The sequence below is a fragment of the Megascapheus bottae genome, chromosome 10 (assembly GCF_031878675.1).
Source record: "Megascapheus bottae isolate mThoBot1 chromosome 10, mThoBot2.hap1, whole genome shotgun sequence".
In the NCBI taxonomy this organism is placed as follows: domain Eukaryota; kingdom Metazoa; phylum Chordata; class Mammalia; order Rodentia; family Geomyidae; genus Megascapheus; species Megascapheus bottae.
Window position 1 is genome coordinate 51,224,316 of NC_143518.1, and position 27,489 is coordinate 51,251,804.

General features: G+C 41.5%; 1 protein-coding gene across 2 annotated transcripts in view; it reads left to right on the forward strand.

The window, feature by feature from the left end:
* Positions 1-27,489, forward strand: part of LOC150058436 (voltage-gated delayed rectifier potassium channel KCNH1) — a 301,331-nt gene that overhangs the window by 108,697 nt on the left and 165,145 nt on the right. For both annotated transcript variants that reach the window (XM_090341256.1, XM_090341257.1), the window contains exon 7: positions 21,928-22,357. In XM_090341256.1, the coding sequence (XP_090197382.1) occupies positions 21,928-22,357 (430 nt within the window). The remainder of the gene's footprint in view (positions 1-21,927; positions 22,358-27,489) is intronic.

Sequence of the window (27,489 nt, forward strand, 5' to 3'; positions counted from 1 at the left end):
GTTAAGAGTGGAAGGAGAAGGAGAGATTGGTGATAGTAAGGGGTAGGAAAGACCCCAATTCTTCCCAATGTGAGGTAACAGAAACCAGACTTACCTACTTTCTGAAAACATCTTAAAACACCAGGAGAAATATATAAAGTGATAGTTTTTTAAACATTGATTTAATTTTAATTTTAATTTTAATTTTTTGGCCAGTCATGGGGTTTGCACTCAGGACCTGAGTTCTGTCCCTGTGCTCTTCCTCCCCCCGCCCCAAGGCTATCATTCTACCACTTTGAGCCAAATAGCTCCTTCTGATTTTCTGGTGGTTACTTTTTTGTCCAGGCTGGCTTCAAACCTCGATTCTCAGATCTCAGCCTCCTGAGTAGCAAGAATTAGTTGTGGGCCACTGATGACTGGCTTGAAGTGATAGCATTTAAACCACTAGATATCAGACCACAGATTTCTGAGAGATGGAAAGCAATCTGAGCCCTACAATTACTCTGGCTTACTGCTTGGAGAGTGTGTTCAAACCAACCTGAAGTGAGGGGAAGCCAGGCAGAAATCATCAGTCTCTCTGCATGAAGATATGAAACTAGGAGTCCAATTAGTCCAAGGTAGAACATCAGAGAGACAAGAGCTACACAAAGGAAGCCCTGGAGAGCTGCAGAGGGCTCCCGCATGCATCTTCAATTGAGAAATGATCAATGCATAGAAGTGTGGAAGCTGCAGGATATCAAGAAAAGAACACCCAAGAGGATTAGAGGGAGCCATGCTTGGCGCTCATGCACAGTTAGAAATAGTTCTCATCAGCTACTGTAGAAAAACCTCATCATTTGGTGCAATACCCAGAAGGATTCTGTTTTAATACTGGGTCCAACTTCACCCTAGATTAAAAAGTCTATTTCTGCCTAGCAAAATTTAAAAGCAAGCGATGAAGGAATCAGAGTATATCACATCCTACATTATTAAGTTAACGGCATCACAGGGCAAATCCCAAAGATTTATGGGGATATGAAAATATTCGGCACCTAGTGAGGTAAATTTAAAATTCTTGATATCAAACAAAAATGACTAGTCATATGAAAAATGTAGAAAAAATATGATGGCTAATGAGAAGGAAAAAAAGCCAATTTAAACAAAATGAACCCATAAATGATTTTGTCTTCTCTGTAGCTAATCTCCTGGCAGCTTAAAAGAATGCTGCTTAGAAAAAAAAAATGAATGTTGTTCAGGTACTTTCTTAGAGAGTCTACTTGTGTGTGTGCATGTGTGTGTGTGTGTGTGTATGTGTGTGTGTGCACATATGTGTCACTGGTCCTGGAGCTCGAATTCAGAGCCTAAGTGATATCCCTGAGCTTCTTTTTGCCTGAGCCATAGCGTCAGCTTTTTCTTGGTATTTTATTAGAGATGGAGCTCATAGACATTTTTACCTGGGGTGGCTTCATATTGCAATCCTCAGATCTCAGCATCTTGAGTAGCTAGGATTATAGGTGTGAGCCACCAGTACCTGGCAAAACTCTAGTTTTACTAGAGACATTTCCCTGAGTTTTATTGTAAGTGCCTTAGAGAAATATCTAAGCTTGTGACACTCAATTCCTGCCGGGCAGACCCATCTCTGTCTCTGGACAATTTTCTTATTAATTAACAAGAATTTGAGATCCATTTAGGAAAAGTATTTCTGAGTGACTCACAAACAGCAGAGTTTCATAAGGTGGAAAAGTTAGCAAGGATTTATTTTAGTATAGCAGGTTAAAATAGGGAGAGCCGAAAGAAAAAGGGAGAAAACATTTTTATTGTTTCTTATGCAAGAAATGGAGTTAAATACACCAGACTGACTTGATTGCACAGAGGAAAGACAAGGCTGAAGCTACTGTAAGCAGGAAAACAGATTGAGTTCCCTGGGTTTGTGAACTCCAGAGCAGAGGAAGAGAACGCAATCCTGACATGAAGGTGGCTCATATCTTCCTCTAGACCTCCAGAAAATAGTCAGATAGTAACATAGTAACTGTAACCTCTCTGTAATCACCCTATAATAAAATTAAATTAAAAAATAAAAGAATCAGACGCCATTAGAGATAGATGTAAGGATAGGTATGGGAGAGGGAATTTGAGGATATTTGAAAGCTTTTGTCAGTTGGGTCAATGAAGAGCTTAGCTAACTTAGGAAATTAGGCATGGAAATTTGAAATAACCACAACAATGTATTAGAAAAGGGGTTCACAAAGCATTCCAACAAACAAAAGCCTGTATAATTATTACTATGGTTAAGGCCACTGTGTGTGATTGTTTAACTTCTGTGGTACACAAGAGGTAGAGACAAATGTTTTCACAGTAGTCTGCATGACTCATATTCAGGAGCTTATGAAGTGTGCAACCCAAAGAACTCTAAGTGGAAGTCATAGCTACACTCTGGACGGAGATTAGTCATCATCAACTTGCAGTGTGATTTTTCTTTAACAGCGAGTCTCTGGATTGATGTCAACATCTGACATTAGTGGACTCCGAGGAGCACAGCATAACAAGGTGAATGTGATAGATGTTGAACAATGATGGTTGGGGGTGGGGGGGCTGTGAGCTTTAGTCATGGCTCTAGCTCAGATCTCTATATGTTCTCTTTCCTGTCTTCTCTATGAGTTTTATTAGCTTGTCTGCCTTCTCCAGAAACCTGCAGTGACGTGACTAGTCTTAATGTCAATTGTATCTCAGTGCCTACACCAGCAACCTACACATCCTAAGGGCTTCATAAATATATGTTGGGTGGATTGACAGAAAGATGAAGCTTTATGGAGAAGGAGTTTCATTTTCTAAGAATTATAAACAAGTAGCTTGGCATAATACTGCATATTTGTAATCCTACTATTCAGCTGGCAGAGATTGGGAGAATTGAAGTTTGAGACCAGCTTAGGAGAAAAGTTCACAAGATCCCTCTCAACAAAAAACAGTGAGCATCATGGTATATGCCTGCCACCCTAGACACATAGGAAACATAAATAAAGAGATCACATCTGGGCCAGTCAGGACAAAAGAGAAGAATCTAGCAAGGCTCTATTAGAAAAAAAAAGTGCTGGTATGGCTTTAGTGGTAGAGCACCTGCCTAGCAAGTACAAGGTCCTAAGATTAACACTAGTACTGAAATTTAAAAAAAAATTATGGGCCAGTAAAAAGGAAAAGACCAAGTTGTATGTATCTGGTGATTTTCAAGGACTGAAGAAGTTAGTATAAAGATAAAGGAAGCTGGAAGAGATGAGTTTATGAGAGATTGATATTTTTGAATTAGTACATCCCAGTGACAGGAAAAGTCCTTAAATATGACTCAGACAGTAGGCACTGAAGGAGGGAGGAAGAGAAGAAGAGGACTGTCACCTGCTCAGGTGCTGAAAGGCTTATTAGCATGATAAAGAAACATCACCCAGGGAAATGCTCCAAAGTGATGTTTGGAACGGAAAGCCATAAGCTACTATTCTTAGTGATTAATGAAGTAGCCACAAGTAGACAGATAACAGCAATGAAAGGAGCATTGTGGGAAGGCATGTGTCTAATTTTTTTTTAAGAAGAAAGGGCTTTTCTGAGAGAGAACAAAAGCCACATTCTGGAAAAAGACAGTGGTATGTGACCTATAGCTTTTTCACTTAAGAAAGTTCTCCTGGGTTTAGTCAAGGAGAGCTATCTGCCTGTAAAGTGAGATGATTGGTAATGATTCTGTTTCTTGAGTCATTGCTTGGAACAGCATCTTTCTTTATATATGTAATAGCAGTTTCAACAAGGCTTTGATACTATAATAAAATTATACTATTACAGCAAATGCAGAATGTGTTAGATTTTTATGCCTTTTTACGCCTGAAGCATGCTACTTTCTCACTCCCTAGAACTGTAGCCGGAAGAGCCTCTAGAAATACATGCTTCTGGAGGCAGCTTCACCCAATTGGCTCCTTGTTTCCATCTCAACAGTTCTGTCCTGTTCCATAGACTGCATGTCCTGTAGATTCAAATGCTTGTCAAACATCAAGAACATTCTTTTGGATGTATATTCATTTAAGTGTCTCCATCTCATTTTGGGCAAATTGATCTTATGCTTTGCAAAGTCTGTCTGTATTCTCTTCTAAGTTCTCCTGTTTGCAGGCATGTTTCCATTGCCCCTCCTCCTTCCACACCTCACACCTATAAAGATAGGTCTAGCCAGAGGATCGGCTATTGGAGATCTAAGAATGGGGCCCATCCAGCTCATTCGGGATCCGCTGTGTGTAGGCTTGTATTTTTATTTTGTGTGTTTATTTTTAGTCTATAGGCTTAACACACACACATACACACACACACACACACACACACACACACACACACACAGGAAAGTGTGTCATTTAGGCTCTGGCTTTCTGGAAAACTCCGTGTGCTTTTTCACTCCAGGCTGGCATTCTACTACTTGATCCATATGTTCACTTCTGGCTTTTTGCTAGTTCATTGGAGACTCTTATGGACTTTTCGGGCTAACACTGGCTTCAAACATGATCCTCAGACCTAAGCCTCCTGGTATCTGGGAATAGGTATATGACCAACCAGTGCTAGACTCTTTCTTTTCTTTATTAGAAATGACTTTCTACTCATATAACCATTTTATGGCTTTCATAGCTCTTTACATATTTAGACATCATTTCCTTTTATGAATTTTTTTCCTCCCACTAGAGGGCAAAAATCTACGAAGGTAGAGATCCTTTGGCTTGCTTGATTTTGAGCCCTAGCACCTGGCATCTGGGGCTACTCAACATGTAGCTTTCTCAAGTCAAAGTTTGTCAGTGTAGAATTTAAAAGGAGGACAAAACTATCAATTCAACGGATTAAGTGATAACAAAATGAGATGTGCAGAGCATTTGGCATAGTATCTGCTACTCACAGTAAGCAACAGATAATAGTTGGACACATTCTGGGGCTCCTGATTGGAGCTGGTCTTTTTTTTTTTTTTTTTGGTCATGGGGCTTGAACTCTGGGCCTGGGAGTTGTCCCTGAGCTCTATCACTTTAGCCACAGTGCCACTTTTGGTTTTCTGGTGGTTAATTAGAAATAAGAGTCTCATGGACTTTCATGTTCGGGCTGGCTTTGAACCATGATCCACCCACAGATCTCAACCTCTTGAGTAGCTAGGATTACAGGCAAGAGCCATCCACATCCAGCTCAGGAGCTGGTCTTGGAGGCATCTGAACTTGCTAAGAAGTGGGACATAGGTAGTGAGCTTCCCACTTGCCCTCCTCTTGCCTGAACAGTAGATGGCACTCTGGAGGGGGCTCACAAAGCCTTGTTCGTTGGTGCTAGGAGAGCAGACACATAGAGGGAGAAAATGTTTTACATCTGTTTTTGTTCTTGTTCTACGTGTGTCTGTGTGGCTTGGCAGTCTTTTCCTCACTGGCTTCTGGTTTCAGAAGAATACTGTGTTTCATTGAAGCAGGTTTCACGTGGTCGCTTCTCCATTCTTCTTTATAAAAACACCTCCTTACACACAGCCAGTTGATTCACAGCAGTTTTGTACAATGTTATCTCATAATGTTGTTGCTAAGTCCTATAATTGGGGTGAGTGGCGCTGTGCACAGAATGTAATTAGTTTTACAGAAGCTTAGAATGTGTGAAAATAATGACCAGATGAACCATTGTGAGGGCAATATAGCTAATTGCAGCCGATCTGTAGAGAGCACTGTCCTGCCATCGCGAAAGTCAACGGTGGGCTGCAAGCCTGGATCATCTGCTACTACCCTACTCTTGGCCTGGATTGCTGCCTTCTCACCTTTCAACTAGTGTTTTTGAGCGGCTGTGCTGTACACAGGCCTCCAGGAGGTGCTGTGGGAGGCAGAAAAATAGCAGAAATCACTGGTCCTGCTGTAGGTCCTATTATCTTTTGGGGAAACACACAGATATTCTGGAATGTAACAACTGAGGACTATGTTTTCAATCATATTCAAAGGAGACAAGCTTAGGGGTTGGCCTTTTTTTTTTTTTCTTTTTGCCAGTCTTGGGGCTTGAATTCAGAGCCTGGGCACTGTCCTTGGACAATTTTTGCTCAAGGCTAGTGCTCTGCCACTGGAGCCACAGTCTCATTTCCAGCTTTTTCTGTGTATGTGATACCAAGGAATCGAACGAAGGGCTTTGTGCATGCTACGTGAGCTCTGTACTCCTGGCTCAGGGGCTGGTCTTGAGGACAGTAGAAAGGTGTGGGTTAAGAGGGTTAACACATTGGAAAGGAACTTAAAGTATCATAGTTGAAGACTAAACAAGCCACATGCTGGAGTCTCTGAAGAGAGACTGAGGTGAGAGTCTAAGATGTGAAGGCTACTTGACTCATGTTTGAATCTGAACTTGGCCAGTTTTGAAAGGCTCTGGCAGCTTCTAGGAAATTCATGGTTCTCTTCCTTACTACACCGAAATAGAAAAAAAATTATGCAGTCATATTAGGGAAAATTATAACAAAAGAAATTTGTTTTCCTTCCGTGTTATCCTAACCCAGTGACCAGCCAACTGTGGCCTATAGGCCTTATCTGGTCCATCCATTGCTTTTGTATAGCCTCTGAGTCCAGAGGGTTTGTTTGTTTAGCATCTTTAAATAGTTAAAGAAAATCAAGAGAGAGAACCGTACTATCTTGTGATCTGTGAAACAATACGAAATTCCAATTTTAGAGTTCACGGAGAAGTTTAGTTAGAACACAGGATTATGGAAACTTTGGGACAATCACAGCCATGTGGAGTAGATAGGACGAACACGCTGTGGCACTAAAGCCTAAAATGCTCATCATCTGGCCCTCCACAGAAGAGATTTACTGACCCTTGCCTTAGCCCAGTAAATGTTCATTTCTATTTCTTCTTGAGTCTTTATCTAAAATGTACACACAATTTATGTCATCAGATATAGTTTTGTACGTAGTTTTTCTCACTGAGCCCAAAACTCTTCTGTAGTCATTGTCATCATGATAATTTTAATGACTTTGTATTTATGTAATGCTCTGACACTTAAATCCTTTACTGTCACAATGGCCGGTGACAAGAGGGAGTATTCCCATTTCCTGGGATTGCTCAGTGATTGAGATGCCCAAGATCCCATCCAGAGCCAGGAAGTAAAAGCCATGATTTCTGGGCTCTGAATACTTGATCGTTTGACTTTCCTGGTAACTGTACAATCTTGCCTCACATGAGCATGAAGTAGTTTTAATAAACAGCTCTCTGCTATTGGATATATAGGCTGTTCCCAATTCTTTCCCCCTTACCTGTGATATCACAGGGGAATATCAAAAGTATATGATTCCCTGGTTAATTTCCATTTCATTTATTTTAAAGGGAAACGTGTATTTAACATTGGCTTTTCAGCTATAATCCTATGGTAAACATGGGGTAAGGCTCGAGTTGCAAATGGGGGGTAATTTTAGGGCAGAAGTCTCACCTTTGTTCAGAAGCTGCCTCCTCAGAGGTCAATCTTAGTGCCAAAGTATTTAGCAATTACTTTGGGTGGGTGTGTGGGTGTCCCTGTAATACCAGGCATGGAAACAGGAGGATGTGGAGCTTCAGTGCTAAAGTGAACAGAGTACCTGCCCTAAAAAAGTGAATAGGTGTGAGGTGAGGTGGTCGGGGGATAGGAGGGCTGAGTCAGCTGGTTTGCTGCACAGTGTTGGGTTTACTGCAGGAATGTGGACAGGATACTTGGCTGCCCTGGCCAAGGGGTTAAAGCAAAGCTTGACAGGAAAGGGTGTAAAAGGAGTTTGGCCAGTGAAACAAAAGGAGGGGTGGACAGCAGAAGACATCATTTTATCCACAAAGGGCGGCCTGCTTGAAGGCCAGGGGTAAGACAGACCAAAACCCATGTGGGAATTCCAGCTTCCCAGTGTGACCATGGTAGGGAGTGTGGAGAAGGCTGGAGAAGAGAGAAAGGAGGCAGGAGAAGCAGGTGAGGGCTGGATCCAGGGGCCTGAGGTAGAAGTGAAGCAATGAGGGAGATCAGTCCTGGTGAAGAACTAGGAACTAATTTGGGACTTTTGTGCTCCCTTGTGTATTGTGGGCTCCGGGTCTTGTGGGCTGTCACTGAAACCCAGAGAAAGCAGCACAGGACCTCTCTGCATCTCCAGTGAGATGAGTAATACAGGAGTTTCCCAAACAGAAACATCTTGGTGACAGTCTGCATCACGCGCAAGTGGCCTAGTTGCAGCGAAGCAAATGGAAGAGGATTTGTGACTCTGAAACATGGTTTCTGCCTCTGGGTTTTCACGAGGGAGGGGCAGGGCACCACACCTCCCCAAGGCAAGCACGGCTGTTTCCGGTTTCTGAGATACCAGCTATACTCCCGACATCCTCCAAGAAAGCACAAGCCATGCCCCAGGCTACCAGGAGTCTGCTTTGACCCATGGGTGGGGGCTGGGGGGGGAGGATCTGAAGTCCAGCCTTCCTGCTGTGATTGCTCTAAGCCATTGGCCGTTATTGGATGGAGATCAAGTGGGATGATGTTGATGGAAGAGCAGCTCTAAGCTGTGTAGTGGCAATGGATGCTGTCACCAGGGCACTGGTGACGGCTCATTAACGCAGTGACTGCATCCCTGTGTGTGAGGAGGTGGTCACAAGCATTATAAGCCTCTACATGCTGACTGCTGATCAATGCTCAGAGAAAAACAAAACACAGAAGAGGTGCGGGGTCGGTTGGGTTGCAGATTACCATAGGAAACAGTGTGCATTTTAAATGGTTTCTTTGGAGAAGGTACTACTTAAACAGATCCCAAGATGAATGAGACCTACCTAGGCACAAGTATTTTCCTGGCAGAGGAGAAACAAGTGCAAAGGCTCTGAGGTAGGAGGGTACCTGACCTGTCTGAAGGTATACATTTTATAATAATGGCTCGTTGTGGGTGTAGAGAATGAGAAGGAAGTAGGAGGCAATGGGAAGAAGCTGGATGGTGATATCCTGAGTCAGGAGGCAGACCACTGTACTCATATGAGGAAGCCACTGGAAGGCCTATTTATTGTGACATTTTTTTCCTCTTTCCTACTGTGGCCTGCTAGCCACTCCAAGCCTAGTGGCTGGATATGAACCTGGCTTTGCTATTTTGTTGTCTTAGGAACATTACTAAACCTTTCCTTCTTTGTAGAATGGATCATAGTAGCTGCTACCCACAAGAGTTATAAGAAATTAAAGGAGGTCATGTTTGTAATATGCCGAACCTAGCCTATAGAAAATACTGTAAAGGTATTTGTTGAAAACCATTTAATTTTTTTTGTAGTACCAAGGGATGGAACTCAAAGCCTTGCATATTTTAAGAAAGTACTCTAGCATGAAATAGTATCTCCAATCACAAAACCCAAGATATTTGTTTCCCCCCATGCTTATAACAGCATCATTCACACTAGCCAAAAATTAGAGACAATTCAACTCCATGTACAAATGGATGACTAAACCATATGGAATGTATTTGCAATGGAGTATTCCTCATTCACAAAATGGAATGACATTTATGACATGTTAGAACATATGCAAGCCCCGGAAACACGCTAGGTGAAATATCCCAGGCACAGGAAAACCAATATCCTGTGCTGACGAGGATATTTATAAGATGACTTGGACAGGCAAATTTGATGAGACAGAAAGACTCAAAGATGACAGCGGCTGAGGGAAGACAGGAGAGAGATTGCTTTAGGAACTAGGTTTCCAGTTAAAAAGATGAAAGGTTTGAGAGAATGGATACTGGCGATTGTGATACAACACAGTGGATGAATTTAATGCCACCAAACTATATACTTAAAACTGGGTAAAATGTTAAGTTTTACGTAGATCTTACCATAATAAAAACAGTGCACTCTTGTGTCTTGTGTTGACCACATAGATAATTTAAAGTGCACTGGGTAAGAAGTCAGGAAAGCAGGGGTTTTTGTCTTGGTTTTGTCATTTGCTCTCCTGTCTGGACTTTCACCAATTCCTGAACCTCTGTTTCCTTATCTCTAAAACAAGGATTGTGGACTAGGTGATCTCCAGAGTCCCCTTCTGATCCACAGCCATGTACTCTCAGCACTTCGGAGCCAAGGCTTCTATCCACACACAGCCTTCTGTTCGGATCTAGGCTGTTTAGCAACCCCACCTCTTGGCAGCTTCCTTTAGCCATCTGCTTTCTGGCCTGGGAACGGTGGCTCTGTTTGCTTGCCCACAGGGCCTTTGCAACTGAGGGCTGTGTTCTGTACAAATAGGAGATTGTGTTCCAGTGTCACCAGGAGAGATTTAAATGATTCTCCATACCTGCATCATGACTTTTAAAAAAGTAGTCTAAATAATTCTGCTATTGCCTCTGGCACTCCTTTGTAATACTTCTCATTTTTAATCTTTCTGTAAAGTCCCTATGAATTGTTTGGCTATTGTCTCATAGCATTGCTGTGAACCTTGTGAAGGCTAGAGAACCTGCAGGGTAAATCCAGCCCAGCTACTGAAGTTTAAAAAAAAATGAATATCAAAAGACTCTCAAGACTCTCAGCCCAACCCCAGAAGAGGGTATTGATGCTCAGAGAAGAGAAGAAAACAGCCTAATTTCCCAGGCAAGATGGTATGAATAAGAAAAAGCACTTAAAGTTGAAGCCAATAACCTGTTCTGTGTATGTGTGTGTGTTTGTGTGTAAAAACTGAATCTATTGAGTTTACAATAGTGTACATAGGGTACTTTCCTTGGTAATTCTAGGAGGCCAACCTGCTTGTTTCTAGAGCCTGGGCCCAGAGTCTTGAACGCAATACCTTCTGTCCCTCACCTTTTTTTTTTTTTATAGCATATAACTTTCAGTGATGGAAGGAGGAGTTTTTTGGTTTTTGTTTTCTTTTCATTCTGCTACCTGCTGTGTGCACACAGCTGCCCACTGCTAATAAAGATGGCAGGACTTATCAGTTCTCTCCAACTATTGTCAGGTGGATTTTGGAGTGAACGTGAGAACCAGGAAGCTGTTTTGGCTGATATCTTGGGAATAGCCATGGAGAGTTTGATTTCCCTGCTCATTTTTAGAAGCCTGATTGCAATCAACATACAACTCATCCCTTGTGGCTGCTTTTCCAACAGTTAATTTATAAAGAGCTCAGACATGAGTATGAAACGGGGAGAAGAACAATAGTATTTGTCCTATAAGTTCGTCATAAGAGTTGAGTTAATACGTTTGAAAATAAATTTAGGACTTCTTGGCATACTTCAAGTACCTCATAAATTATTAGTATTTATTTAATTTATTATTAATGGGCAGGCTTGGGTTATTAGATTAAGGTCTCTATACAACATTTCCATTAAAAGAAACTTCCAAGTGGCATGTCTGTTACTTTAATAATTTAAAATTATTGTAGACAGTGCTACATCTCCTAAAGCCTATTTAAAAATACAAATATATGGGCAGTGATTGTAAGCTTTCCTTGTTTCATCCATCTTTGATCTTGAAATCTCTATCAATTGAGACTAAATTTTATTTCTCTCAGGTCTCTCTACATGTACAGAAATTCAAGGTCTGATTATCTGCTTCCTTTCCTGCATCCCGCATAACTGCTTTGATCAATTACGTATGCTCAAACTTGGTTTGAGAAGAGACTCACTTTCCTCTCTTGATTCATAATCCTCAGATAGAGGGGACTTCTTTCTGACAATTCAGATCTTTTCTCTTTCATGGAGGACTAGTTTGTCCTTTGAGTGATTCTCTTTTCCTTGAGTAGTTATTTATTTACTGATTTGTTTCATTGTTGAGACAAAGCCTTGCGCTGTAGCCCAGCCTTCCTGAAGCTCACTGTTGCCCAGGTTGGACTGGGAACTCCCAGTCCTCTTGCATTAGCCTGCGGAGTGCTGGGATTATAGGCGTGAACCACCGTGAACCGGTATGCCTAGCTTCATTTCCTTTTTGGCTGTATTTTTAGAATGGGAAGAGATAAGGTGGCTATCACTTGTACACTACCCCCAACAAATACTTTCACGAACTCTATGTACCCTGTAGATATATATTCTCCCCAATTTAATGGGGGTAAGAGTGGAGTTCTGAGAGCCTTGGTGACATACCGGGATCACAGAACCAGTAAACACACATTAGAGGCAAGACCTGGCGCCACATGACTTTGGTGTGTACACAGGACTCCTGTGTACCCTTTAATTTCTAATCAGAAGACCATTTCTTCTTTATTGCTTTGCTTTTTTTCCCCAAAGTCATAAAAACTACAGATTATTTTAATCCACACAAAATATCCTTCCTTTGCTTCCAGAAACTTTAGTCTGTCTGTCTGTCTGTCTATCTATCTATCATTTTTTTTTTTACTGGAAGCCTCTATTTTTACTAGGAACCATAAATTTTTCCCCTCTAGAATATTCCTACAGAGACTTATCCCCACAAGGCCAGATGGTAGGAGAGAAGAGCTGTGCGTGTCAGTTGCTTCGGGGAAGGGAGAATCTAGTGATTGGTAATCTCCTCACCACTCACTGCAGAGCTGCAAGGAAGCACCTTGCAGATTGGTGTCTATTTGTGAAAACTGATCACAGTTAAAACCACGAACAATGTGAAAGACACAACACTGGCCCTCATCCCTACTGGAATCCTTATTACCCAAGACCTAAGGGTTTAGAAAATCTTTCTCCTGTCCCTTTCTCAGCCACATCTAAAAATGCCACAGGGCCAAGCTTGTTGCCAGTGACCTGCTCTATGGGTATAGCTTGGCTTTGCTTCTCACAAGTGAGCTGGATTCTGAGAATCGGAAACCCCTAGTCTGCTGCACTGAACTCTTAACTAGATTACAACCAAGGAGCTTGACAGCCTATACCACTAACTCCAGAGCTGTGGGTAGCTCCCATCTTCCTCCTTGAAGCTTGCTATTGGATCAGGATGGAGTATGTTTGGGGAGGGAATGTATGTCTTTCCAAGTGGAATTAGACTGCACAGGGAATTATGCCACTCTCTGCTTTAATAGAGAGTGATGTCACATGTGGTGAGCGTTCTGGCTGCTTCTTTACTTCCTAGACTCTTCCTAGCTAAAATGACGCTTTCCTAATGTCAGTGCTATTTTGTCACAGGAGCTCTGGCCAGGGAAGTGACAGGTGAACCACGACTCTACTTTGGTCCCAGTGGCAAAGAGACCTATAGATGTAACTCTCATAAAAGTCACTGTGGGTTCCCCTTAGCCTAGCAGACACAAATCATAGCTAAGTCTGTGTCACTATCAAAGCTGTGGGCACAACATGGCTACCTTTAATGTAAGAGAAAATATATTCTTTGGTACTTGAGAATTCATCTCCCTTGGAAGAAGTAAATCTGGGATTAACTATTCTGAGGTGATGGAGACAGAGCTTGATAAAATCTGATTCTCTAATTCCTATCCTTTGGATTTTATTTGGCTAGTGATATATGTCTTTGTTTTCAGTACCACTAAAAGAAAAGAAAACCCGATTGTATAATATCCCAACAGAGGGCAGTGGTAAACAGAATAGAAGTAGATGTTTTAACAATTATTTCTAAACTTCCATGGGGAATGCAGTTGCGCCTTTTGGATAACATTATTGGCCTAAACAAATAGAAGAATGTGAATGAGCCCATTTTTAGTTAACAGCTTTCCTTAGACTCATGAACCACATCCTTTCACTGAATCTGGCCATCAGACCTGCTGAATGAACTAGAAGAAAATTCCTTGTCTGCTTAACCACAGGAGAGGCACCCACTTAGTTATACAGAAGCAGTAAACCTGTGATTGTGTGTGGGGCTTGATTATAATAGCACAGGGCAGCGATCTGGGTCTCCCTTGTTTCTGTAGCACTTGATTGTGTTTTCCCATCCTATACTATACCAGGTTTTTGGGAAATGATTGTTGAATCAAATTAAACAAGCCTAAAGTAAAATGTTGAAATAATGAAGGAAAAGCAAATTATATTTAAGCTTCAGTGAATACCTTCCAATAAAATCTGGTAAGCCAATTGATTTCATTATGCAGTTGAAGTGGCTGTGCAGTTCTCAAAGTGACGAGCTCTTCATGGAAAATTATTCTTGAAGTCATCGCTGTTTTTTTTTTAAACAACAACAAACAAACCAATTTGTGTTAATAAAGTAATAAATCTGTGTACTAGCTAGGGTTCTCCAGAAAGAGAACCAGGAGAATAGTACATATGTAGAGAGATATGGGAATCGATTCAGCAGACTCAATGATCATAGAAAGTTCCAGAAACAACTGTCTGTAAGCTGGAGAGCTAGAAAGTAGAGTACGATGGCCCTAGCCAAAAAGCAAGGAGTCTCAGACCAGAGATATGAATAATGTGGTTCCTAATCCAAGGTCAAAGACCTAAGTTGTCCTCCTTTCCAGGGCCACTGGTATGAGTCCGAGTCTAAAAGTCTTAGTCTGATGTCTAAGAGCAGCAGCAGCAGCTTAGAAGGAAGAATGGGAGAGAAGGAAGAAGTATTTTTGATTGGATAATGCCATCTACATTCAGGGCAAGGCTTTTCCATTTGCTTCACTAAGCCACGCCAATCTTTTCAGGACACAGCCTTATAGACGTACCCAGAAATACATATTACCAGTTTTCTAAGCATCTCTGAATCTAGTCAAGTTGATATCCCAAATTAACCATCACAAACCTTATCATAGATACTATATTTACTGCCAAATGGCTCTTTTTTCAGTAATGGAATGGGAACTTACTGCTTTAAGCTTGCTAGGCAGGCATTCTAATGCTTAAGCCACACCCTCAGCCTTGTCATGACCTCTTAGAAATCGTGAGTTAGGTTTTCATTCAACATGCATTGATGCAGCATCCACAAGGAGTTAGAACTCCAAAGGTAGGGGATTAAAGGTAGCTTCTGTCGGGCTCAACAAATGATCTTTGTATCAATTTCTTTATCTGTACACTATGTATACAATATACTTATCTCAACAGGTTAGAAGGATTAAGTAAGATGTAGATAAAGTATTTTCTGGGCCCAGCAGTTCAAAAGCACTTGATAGATACTAATTATCCTCACTCACGGTGTGCTTCTAGTTCTCAAAGACCTGGCAGCCTAATATATTAGACAGTGTAACAAGTGCCATTTATAGCTTAGAACCTTTTGGACTTACTGTTCTTTCCTTCTGGAACATGCTTCCCTTAGATAGCCTTATGGTTCATCTTATCATAATATAGTATATAGAATGTATTTTAGTGAAGTACTCTATTATATATCTATCAATTAAATGAAAGTTGTGAGGGCAAAGATTTGGGTCTAGCTTGTCTTTGATTAGTTATTTAGTGCTTAGATTCCTTGGTTAATTCAGCCACATTTTAGGAGCTCAGTTTGTTCAAAGAGTAGCTGAAGGAGCTGGGATGGTGGCCTAGTGGTAGATGCAGGACAGGAGTGATTATAAATAATATAGGGTCAAAAACAATAAAAACAATTCTTAGGATGGGTGATGGCACATACCTATAATCCTAACTACTTAGGATGCTGAGATCTGAGGATCTCAATTCAAAGACAGCCAGGGCAGGAAAGTTCATGAGGCTCTAATCTCCAGTTAATCATCAAAAAGCCAGAAGTGGAGCTGTGGTTCTACTGGTAGAGAATTAGCTTTGAGTTTGAACCCCAGAACTGGCACAAAAAAGGCAACAACAAAACAAATATTCTTTTTTTATATATTTTCATTGTAATTAATAGAAGGGTTACATTACATTCACCAGATGGAAGGTTCATTATTTTACATACATTGATACCCTTTCTCATGTCTTGGTCCCCATTTCCCTTCCCTCCAACCCCACCCCTCATCTTGTTTCCCCCTCTTCCCTATCCAATTTCAAATAACCAAATACGCATTTATCCAATATATCAGATAACAAAGTGAAATACTGTAACAATATGAGATAACCAAGGGACAGCAAAAGAGATGAGAGATAACATAGTACATTAAGGACAACCATCACTCATTATATGGCTTTTGTTTTTATATCCTAGTGGTCCTTTCATTTAGTATCATACTGTATGGCCTATGTATCTAGGTTTTGCTCTATTGCAAATCTCTGCTAGAAGAGTCCAAAGTTTCTACTGATTATGGCGAATGAGGGAAACCATTGAGCCTATGTTCCTTTGAGTCTGGCTTACTCCACTTAATATGATTTTTTCTAAGTCTTTCCATTTCCTAACAAATAGGGCAATGTCTTTCTTTCTGACAGCAGTATAGAATTCCATTGTGTATAAATACCACATCTTGTTGATCCACTCATCAACTGAGGGACATCTGGGTTGGTTCCATATCTTTGCTATGGTAAATAGTGCTGCAATGAACATTGTTGTGCTAGTGGATTTAGTATGCCCTTGATTCTGGATGATTGGGTAAATGCCAAGTAGTGGAATTGCTGGGTCATAGGGGAGTTCTATGTTGAGTCTTTTGAGAAACTGCCATACTGCTTTCCATAGTGGTTGAATGAGTTTGCACTCCCCCAACAGTGTAGTAGTGATCCCTCCTGGCCACATCCCCTCCAGCACCTGTTGTTATTAGTTTTCTTGATCCTGGCCATTCTAACTGGAGTGAGGTGGAATCTTAGAGTTGTTTTGATTTGCATTTCTTTTATGACCAGAGATGTGGAGCATTTCTTCATGTGTCTATAGGCCATTTTTGTTTCTTCTTCAGAGAAGACTCTCTTTAAGTCTTTGGCCCATCTTTTGATGGGATGGTTGTTTCTTTGGAGGTTAGTTTTGGAGTGATTCAATTTTTTGAGTTGTTGATATATTTTAGATATGAGGCCTTTGTCTGTTGTATGGTTAGTGAAGATCTTCTCCCACTCTGTAAACTTCCTAATTAATTTACTAGCTATGTCCTTTGCCCTACAGAAGCTCTGCAGTTTAATGCAGTCCCACTTACCCAGCCTTCCACTGATTTGTTGTGTTTCTTGGACCTTATTGAGAAAGTTTCGACCTGTGCCAAGGAGGCCTAGTGTGTCTCCTATTCTGTCTTGTGAAGTTTTCAGTGTGTCGCTTTTACCTCAAGGTCTTTGATCCATTTGGAGTTAATTCTAGTGCAGGGTGACAGAGAATGGTCCAATTTTAGTTTTCTGCAGGTGCTTAACCAGTTCTGCCAGCACCACTTGTTGAAAAGGCTGTCTTTCTTCCATTATATTTTTTTGGCTCCCTTGTCAAAGATTAGGTGGCCATAGGTCTGTGAAAACAGCTATTATTAAATTTTTTTCTAACTAGTCATGGAATTATGTCCCATATAGATCTAAGAATTGGATTGACTATTTCTTTTCAGTAACCTATTGTCATCAGTTTTGAACTTTTATGTCTAACAGAAAAAAATTAAGGAAAAAATAAAACTAGAATCAGATCATGGGTGAGATAAAGCCAGATTGGCAAGATAAAGTCAAATTTAAGTGAATGATTTATTCAGGTGGAATGACTGGGTAAAACTTGCTAGTTTTTTTTCCTGATAATTACTAAGGGTTCATCTTAATATGAATTATATCACCATCATTTACAGCTGAGGTTTTTGAGATTTCCAAGGCCTTCCCTCGCCTATTAGTTGTTGACCTTCCAAGATGAAGCTAAATACCACTGATTCTTGCTGTCCCTTCATTCATATTGACCCAGCATCTAATTCTTGGCTCCCTATAATTTGCAGGTTATGACAAAGAGCTCTGTGAAAATATTTGAAATGTGAGACGGGTTTTTTGATGTAAGAAGTCTCTGGGGAAATCTCTCTCTCTCTCTGTGTAAAGGTTTAGAGTTCTAGTTTTTTTTTTTTTTAAAGAGCGATTAGAGAATTTTGTTTTATTTTTCTCATCGACAACTTCAGGAATGTAAGGAAGAAAAAACACCAAATTGATAGTTTTTAAAAAGACAGAATTCCAGCTGCTAATGCAATAAGGTACCTTATACAATCACTGTGTAATAATTAGTGTTCAGAGATAAGTAACATGGTGAAGAAGTTCTTGTGTCGTAGCATCCCCGGTCCTCCCTAAAATGAGAAAGAGATAGAGTTCTCTAATCACTGAAACTCCTTGGTTCAGTTTAGAAACTGTGCACAACCTTTTATGTGAAGTCATTGTGTTCTAAACCTTGTGTGGGTATTTTAGTTTCCTAGATCTGCCAAACAAATGCCACAAATCCAACACTTCATACAACAGAAATACCTGGGATATTGAAAGTATGAAGCCAAGTTATAGGCAGAGTGGTGGGCAAACTCATTTGCTTACCTTTTCCATAGCTTCTGCTGTGTCTGGCCCATTTGACATTCCTTCATTGCTCTAGCTCTGTACCTTCATCTAAGATATGCTGTTCTTCCTCTATGTCTTCTCTTCTTATAAGGACATCAGTCATGCCTTATTGAAGGCCCACCCTACTCCAATATGGCCTGAACTAACAATAACAATATCCCTTGCTAGCCCATCTCCAAGAGAAATCACATTCTGAGTTTTTAGGAAGGATGTAGAGTTCGAGGGAATGACACTATCCATCTGACTGTAGGGTCCTTCTAAAATGATAAGTGACTCCTGCCTTTAGCAGGATAAAGGGCCTATTGTAGTTTGGGGAAATGGTTATGACTACAACGTAGTCTTGAGGGACTTCAGGGTGGAGTTGGTGACAAGCCTGAGGATGCCAGCTGGTTGTAGCAGGACATGCAGGCATTGTGGATGGAGGGAAGTGTCTGAGCAGGAATGCTGGTGCGCTCGTGCAGCCCAACATAGGAGGATGCTCAATACACATGCAGTGAATGGCATACATGCACAGTGGCCATTGGGAAGTGATGTAGAAGGGAAGAGTAGAACACTTGCCTTATATGCGCAAAACCTTGAGTTTGATCCCTAGCAACACACACACACACACACACACACACACACAGATGGAGCCCCATAATTTACTTCCACAAATACGTATGACAGAACGGGATCTCTGAGATGTAGCATGGCTGGAAATGGTGAAGGACAAAGGTCAAGGAGAGGCAGGATGGCCACCCCTTCAAGGAGCTTTCAAGCACAGACATGTTGCTCTGATTGAATAGGAGTGAGGAAAAATGAGGACGGTTTTGTCCTGGGTACTAAGTTCTGCTCCACAGTATAAGTGCTTTAGAAGATGATCTCAGGAACCTCCTTTGGAGGAGGTGGGGTGTAGGTGGCTGCTTACATGCTGTTTGATGTCTGAGTCACTGAAAAGTTTCCTTTGTCTCCCAAAATATCCCCTTCATCTCGGCTGCTTGTGCTTTCTTCCTACTATTAGAAATTGGGTTTTTTAGGTTTCTCTTCTGTCAGAATGCAAATGCCCCGTGGAGACAGGCTGTCCCTTTACCCTCATCAGTGTGTTACACTTTAAGACAAGGAGTTTCTCAGTCCTTTCTGCAAGGCAGGCTTTTAAAGACAAATCACTTGGAAGGAAATAGAGACAAAAATTTTTGATGAACATGAACTTTGTCTAAGTTAATAGATAAGAAATGATTATTGCTGTTGTAAATTTTATAGCTAAGAAACTTTAATTGTGGATTGATCTGCCTGTGCTAGGGATTAAACCCAGGCCCATGGAAATACTAGACAAAAGATTCTATCACTGAGCTACATCTCAAGTTCCTTTATTTGTTTCTAAAAAACATTATCAAACTAGGTGCTAATGGCTTAGGCCTGTAATACTAGTGACTCAGGAGCCTGAAATCTGAGAATATCAGTTGGAAGTTATCCTGGGCAGGAAAGTCTGAGATTCTTGTCTCCATAAGATTCCTACTTACAGTTAACCAGCAAAAGGCTGGAAGTAGAGTTATGGCTCAAGCGGTAGAACATTAGCCTGAAACAGTGCCCGGGCCCTGAGTTCAAGCCCCAGGACTGGCACAAACAACTACAACAACATTAACTCAGCAAAGCCTGATATGTGGTCTACCCTGACAAAATTGTGCTGCCTAAGTTCAATATGTTCACATCGCAGAAGGGCTCTGTATTTGGTAGAGAAGGTGAATGTTAAGTTTCAGTGCTAATTTCAGACTTTTTCCTTATTCACATCACATTATAATTTGATTTGAGAGGAAGGTTCTGTAGGGTTCTTCAGGGACACAATCTACTTCAAAGCTGTAGGTCTACCATCTTCAGTAGTGGCCTGAGGTCACAGGAAGTCATGCATTAACTGGAAGTGATGCCTGTGTTGGGTTATGTTGCATTCCATTGTTAGGAACTAGTCCCAGGCCCCACTCAGATGGAGGAAGGAGGCTGAGAAGTGGCATTCAGCTATGTGCCCACAAAGAGGAAATGTGCTCAGAGTGAGCCTCTGACAGAGATGCATCAGAAAACATGACCCTGCATGGATGGCAGGAACTGTTATTCAGAAGACGTGAGACAAGACAGAACAGTGATGATATAGAAACTGTACTGTATTGAGAACAGAGGATAGAATCCTTCTGAGGGTTTTTTTCTCTATGTAAACAGTGGACAAAAGTCTTGCTTCAAAGAAATGTCTCTCTCTTGTTTTCTTGTTTATTGGCTCTTAATGGAAGTAGGAAAGAAATTAAGCACTTCCTTTTAAATTGAACTGAGGACTTCCTGTTTTGGGAGGTTGGAGGGCTTTGATGTTATGGCTTCTGTCATTTATTCAAATCTGCTTGCATTTGATAGTCTGTTGGGGAATGGAGAAGACCAAGAGATCATTTGGTCTACCTTCTTTGTTATCTAAAGAAGGGAAGCTAGAAGTCACTGAAGCATCCAGATTCACAGCATGCTCCTAGCACATGCAGTTCTTTCTATCATCTTAGTGTTGTTGAATAGAATATTATCAAGTGGAGAATAGACCCGACCTGGTTGGATTCATGACTGCTAGCTTGAAAGAGAAGAGGCACAGCCAGGTGAAACCATAAAGCTCCTTCTAGCACTCACTTTCCTCAGTTGATGTGTTTAAGTAAGTGGTGTCTGGTTACCATGACAGAATGATAGGGTTTTCCAAATATTTGTAATTTCCCTGAGAGAATACAATCTCAATCCTTCCCAGCTAACTCTTTAGTTCTTTAATTTTTTTTTTTGCCAGTCCTGGGCTTTAGCTCAGGGCCTAAGCACTGTCCTTGGACTTTCTCAAGGCTAGAGCTCTACCACTTGAGCCTCAGCACCACTTCCAGCTTTTTTCTATGCATGTGGTACCAAGGAATCAAATCCGGGTCTTCGTGTGTGCTAGGCAGGCACTCTACCACTAGGACAAACTCCCGGCCCCCAGTTCTTTAAATTTTTTAACAACTGTTTTCAAATACTTTCTTTCTAATTATAATAGTGATAATCATAATTACAAAAAGTAAGGGGCCAGGAGCATTGCCTAATGATAAAGTGCTTGACTAGCATGCCGGAAGCCCTGGGTTTAATTCCTCAATACAACACACGCAGAAGTGATGCTGTGGCTCAAATGGTAGAGCACTAGCCTTGAGAAAGCTCAAGAACAGTGCCCGGGCCCTGAGTTTAAGCTCCAGGACTGGCCAAAGAAAAAAAGAATTAAGTAAATACATACATGTGTAACATATATATATATATATATATACATATGTAACAAAATTGTTTGTAATTCCATGACTTGACATGTAGCCATAGGCATTGTGAATGTTTTCGTGTTTCCTGCCTATTACTAACACTTGGTATGCTTATGCACAATGGAATGCCATTATATAATGCTGTGCAATGTGAAAGAAATGTGAATGTAACTTTAAAAATATTTCATGTTCAATAATATGAAATATTTTCAACCCTTAAAATAAGTAATGGTATGGAAAGTTGTTCATGTGTATTTGTTTTCTCATGCACAATGTAATTCTACTAGTTTTAGTATCTGCTTATTTGTTTTTTAATTTAAGAAGAAGAACGCTAATGGCTATCTGTATTCCATGTGCTTTGGAATAGAATTCCAATGTTCATTTTTAAGGGTTGTACAATGTTCCCCCAAATGGGCATGTACTATGCTTAAAAACAGCTGCACTGGTGGGGGAAGGGAAAGGAGCATTGACACTGGTTCTTTGGCTCTGATGTTGTGTTCTTCTTCTCCCAGGGCATCAGCAGCTTGTTCAGCTCTCTGAAAGTTGTCCGGCTGCTCCGTCTTGGGCGAGTAGCCCGTAAGCTGGACCATTACATTGAATATGGAGCTGCCGTGCTAGTCCTGCTGGTGTGTGTGTTTGGGCTAGCTGCACACTGGATGGCCTGTATCTGGTACAGCATCGGGGACTATGAGATCTTTGATGAGGACACCAAGACAATCCGCAACAACAGTTGGCTCTACCAATTGGCAATGGACATTGGCACTCCTTACCAGTTTAATGGGTCTGGTTCAGGGAAATGGGAAGGTGGTCCCAGTAAGAACTCTGTGTACATCTCCTCACTGTATTTCACCATGACCAGCCTCACCAGTGTGGGCTTCGGGAACATCGCCCCATCCACAGACATCGAGAAGATCTTTGCTGTGGCCATCATGATGATTGGCTGTAAGTATGGTGGCTGGGGTGGGGGAGATGCCTTTTGGCTATGCCAGTGCTTCAACCATATGGGTTGTATCAGCCAACAGCAAAGGTATAATGGCTTAAAACAGAAAACATATTTTGCTCAAGACTAGCTTTACAGTTTTCCTCATAACTCAGTGTTGAAAAACACATGTAGGAAGTAGAAGAATACAGGCTATCCATCATTCTCTTAGAGACAATGATTGCTTTGGGTGATTTCTTTATGATTTTTTTCTTTTTTGCTAGTCCTGGGCTTAAGCTCAGGGCCTGAGCACTGTCCTTGGACTTTCTCAAGGCTAGAGCTCTACCACTTGAGCCTCAGCACCATTTCCGGCTTTTTTTAATGTATGTGGTACCGAGGAATCGAACCCAGTTCTTCGTGCATGCTAGGTAAGCACTTTAACCACTAGGCCAAACTCCCGGCCCTGTCTCTATGATTTTGATAAAGTTAAAATAAGATGGTATTAGCTATATGATTTAGTAAGGCACACCTAGAACAGTGAATTGCAGGTCTTTGCTGTGTGTTTCTTTTTGTAATTTTTATTTTTTTAATTATAATAAAGGTGATGTACAGAGGGATTACAGTGACAAAAGTCAGGTAATTTGCTTTTTTTTTTTTGTCAGTCATGGGGCTTGAACTCTGGGTCTGGTCGCTGTCCTTGAGCTCTTCAGCTCAAAGCTACTGCCCTACCCCTTGAGCCTCAACACCACTTCCCGTTTTCTAGTGGTTAATTGGAGATAAGAGTCTCACAATCTTTAGTGCCCAGTTTGGCTTTGAACTGTGATCCTCAGGTCTCAGCCTCCTGAGTAGCTAGGATTACAGACCGCACCCAGCCGATTTGCTTCTTTTCAATAAAAGATATGCCTCATGATGCTTTGGTATAGATAATGAACTGTGAAACAAATGAACCTCTCACCTCATTGCCCTTTTTCTTGTAATGTACCTGCACTTGAAATGTACTCTAGGTAAGTTCCTAATATCATTACAGCACTATTAACTTAGGTTTAGCTACATGTTAATTGAAACTCAGCTCTAGAACTGCATAGAGAAAAGAATTCATGATAAAAAGTGTGCAAGGAATCTCACCGATTACCTTTCATATTAATTATATTGAAATGATCATCTTCTTGGTCTGCTAGGTGAAATGAAACATTTTATTACAATCAATCGTTTTTCTTATTAAATGTGGCTTTAATTAATCACAGAAAAAACCAGAAGTGGCACTGTGGCTCAAGAGGTAGGGTGATAACATTGAGCAAAATGGAACTTAGCAACATCATCCAAGACCAGAGTTTGAGCCCTAGAACCAGGGGAGAAAAAAATATGGCATCTAGAAAAAAATAGAATCATACTTACCTTGGACCATGCTAGTCTAGGCCACTTTTGATGTCTGCTTGATAGCTGAGAAAATTTCCAACTCTGAAACACACAAACACACAAGGGAAAGAAAGGCTCATGTTTGATCAAGAAGGACTAGACTAATGGAGTAACGAGGCAGGTGTTAAATCTGAGTCATTTTCCCTACTGACTACTGTGTGAGCAGTTGCTGTTGTGGAGTCTGGAAACTATCTCTGGCTGCAAACCACAAGGAATCCCTTCATTAAAGGGATCTGTGAGTGCTAGGTTAGAGAAAACCAATAAACTTGAGTGGATTGGACTTGTCTGCTTTGTCAGGACTTGAGGGACAAACTGGGCCAGGGAGAGGGTGTTCTGGAGATGCTATGGTGTGGACAGTGGTCTGGTTGTGCAGGACGACACTCAGAATTCCAGTTACTATAGACTGAAACTGATTTGGCTTAAGGTACTTCATGGCAGGGTTTATGAATTAATTATCCTACCAACCAGGCAAAACCAGAAACTTCAGCTGGACGTACCATGTCCACATCCTACTCTATGAGTGGAGTTTGTTTCTCCAGATGGTCGCATTGGCTGCCTCCCTCTTCCTTTCTTAACAACAACCTCATCATGTCTGATGCAGTCTTTGGGTAAAAGCTTTCCTCTGCAGGCAGTTTGCCTGAGTCTTTACAGAAAGTATCCAAATGCGTAATTGATTTTGTAGGAACGCTGTGTCTATGGGGGCTTTTAGGTTTGCTCCTTCTTTTAAACTGGGTTTTAATAGAGATGATTGCCTGGCCACGGGATGCAGTGTTAAGGATCTGTGGGTGGCTAATTGCCTCTGTTTAATTAGAACTTGAGATGCAAGAATTTAAGACCTTTGCTCTTCTAGAAGGGTTGCTGCCTTAAAGACACCTGTTTCTGGTCAAGGCTTGCAGCTTTTTGTTTGTGTTTTATGGCACTGAGGATGGAACTTCAGGTCTCACACATTAGCAGGCATGCTCTCAGCCTGTTTGCAGCATTTTGCAAAGCTTTGGAGTACTCAGTACTCAACAGATATACCACGCTCAGAACAAAATGTTCGGGAGGATGCAGGGAGGGAGATGAGATGCTTTGTGAGTTGAATATCTCATTGCATCCATTATAGAGAATCTACTAAGAGTGGTCAGTTAGAAAATGGGTCCCATTCCATTGGCTCCCCAAGGGCTTTCAGTTGCTAGATTTCTTTGTAATTTCTTACTGAGAACAAGAAAACAACTCTGGTGGCATATAATAATGATAAGCATTATTTTTCCTCCGTTCTCCAAACTGCTCTTCCATGGAGAGCACAATTTCCTAGGTATCCAGGGGAAACCTCAGTTATTACTACTTTTCTTTCCCCTTCTTTTCAGAGTGAAGTGCTATTTCCATTTCTTTATACTGAAAAAGGAAGTCTAATGCACAGTCCTTCTGTATCATGCAATCACGTATGATGCTTAGTTGAACAAGCCTTCAACACTTGTTTCCTTCACGCTTATTATCTGCCAGATATTGTGTTAAATACATTGCACATGTCTGCCACTTGCAAGGACTGCTGATGTTAGAGAATATTATCTCTATTTTCTTAGTAAGCAGAGGCTTGGGGAAGTTAGTTCACTTTCTCAAGAATGTGGGACTGGGAAGCAGGAAAGAGAGGGCTTAGGCTCGGGTCACGCCCCTTTGATGGTGACGGGCTAACAGTACAGATGTTAGAGTATGTTGATGTAAACTACAATGCAGATTCCATCCACCCTCCGTGCTTAGTCCTGACACTGAAAATTCTCCTGGTATGCTTGCTTGCTGTTGTTGTCATTTTAACTTAAGAAGCAAGATCATGTTACAGACTAAGGGACTTGGTGCTTAGCAAATCAGCTATTTTTCAACAACCTATCACTTACAGTTACAGCTGTTCCACTTTCCGTGTGACACACGTCTGACAAATTCTTGTGCTAACAAGAAAGTTACTGCAGTTTGTGTAATGAGTGGTAATTATCCTCGTAAACTCACACTCCCAGCCACCTTTGTTCGGGGCAATCCTGATGTCTAATTAGATTGATGGAATCTTTCTCTTGCTTTTTGCCAGTGTGTGCACATGCGCATATACTTACCTTCTTTCTGTACAGTTCCTGGGATCTGATTGACACTCACATTCAGATACCTAGCATGGGACTATTAGCCACAGTCTGCATTTACTTCAAGGGCTCCATGTTGCCACCTTTCCAGTTCACTTCACCTCATGAAGAGGGAAAAGATCTTGGAGGTTTGTGAAGTATCCATTATATTCTTCCTCATGTGTATCTTTCCATACCAGGATGATAGTGATAATAGTATGATATTATAATGGTATGATATTATAATCGTATAATAATAGTATTTTTGTGGCTATTCTGTTGAAGTGAGTTAGCATAATGTAGATGATCAAAGCTTTCTCTGGCTAGTCTCTGCTTTGAATATCTTATAACAATTTGATTTATCTCTCACATGATACCAGGAAGCAGGAAAACTAAAGATTTGCAAGCTGGTTTACCTTTCTTAGTTAAGATTTTAAAATTGCATTAGGAAGAAGTAAAAACTGAATGGAAAGTGTCTCCAATGGCCTGGTTTTATATCTACATTCCAGTCTTGGGTCTTGGCTTGTTCAGGAGTCAGCTGGCCTCCTCTTCTGTGTCTCTGCCTTCCTTGTGGTGAATTTATAGTGGTTCTCTATACCGGGGACGGGGTGGGCTGTGAATAGAGGCACATTTTTACACACCAGTCTTTCCTTTGTGTTGAGGAAAGTAGAAGCCACACGGTACCCTCCAGTGACTGTCTGGCAGTGAACACGCCCCGGTCAACAGGTGGTTGATGAGTGCCTCCACAGACAGGATGCAGGAGGGTTTGGCTGGACTCAGGCTTTGGGGAGTGCCATCCTCAGAGGTGGTAAAGTCAAGGAGTCAATGGTCTATGTGGTGGAAAACTGGGGGGAAGGATGGAGACGGGTGCTGCTGGCCCCGTCCACCGGCTGGTGAGAAGGACCTCTCCCCAACCTCTAAGGTTGGCAGATTTGACTTCATCTCAATATAAAGCTAGGGACAGGGCCCTGTCTTGGGTGTCTCTCCAGGAGGATTTGATGGTGAAGAGACACTTGCCATTTTCTAAATATGGGTTTGTACTTTTCTGCTTCTCTCCTCATAATGTCATTGCTGTCACACTGTCATTTTGAGCAAGCTGCCTTCGTTCCTCTTTTCTCCCAACATCAGGGGTCCAGACACTCCACCCCCAGGCCTCCCGGGAAGACTCTTGCCTCATTAATGTGCAATACGTGTCTCTGGGAATTCACTTATTCCTCCTCAGACTGTTCCACCTTCACTCCTTAAAACGGTGACAACGCTAATGCCCAGGGCCTGGCCCGAGTACCTGTTGAATCCTGACGAGCCTCGCTGCATTCTCCTGTGGGGCCAGGTAGTTTCCTGAGCAGTGCTTCAGTCAGTCTCCTCCCAGGGCCCACTCCTCATGACTTGCTTAAATCACCTTCACTTCTGGGGGGTAGGGCTCTAGTGACCTGTATCACTGGACTTGGGACCCTCCCACCTCACCCATTTGCAGTCCCCTGCTCCGGAATCATCTGAGATTTCTGTTTTAAAAATATAAAATTCCCAGCTCCTCCTCAGATTGGAAGCTCTAGCCCTGCAATCCCAGATGCCCAATTTTCACAAGTTTCTCATGTAATGCTTATTGTGTGCTAAGGGTTGAGCATAGCTGATCCATGTAGTGAGACATGTTG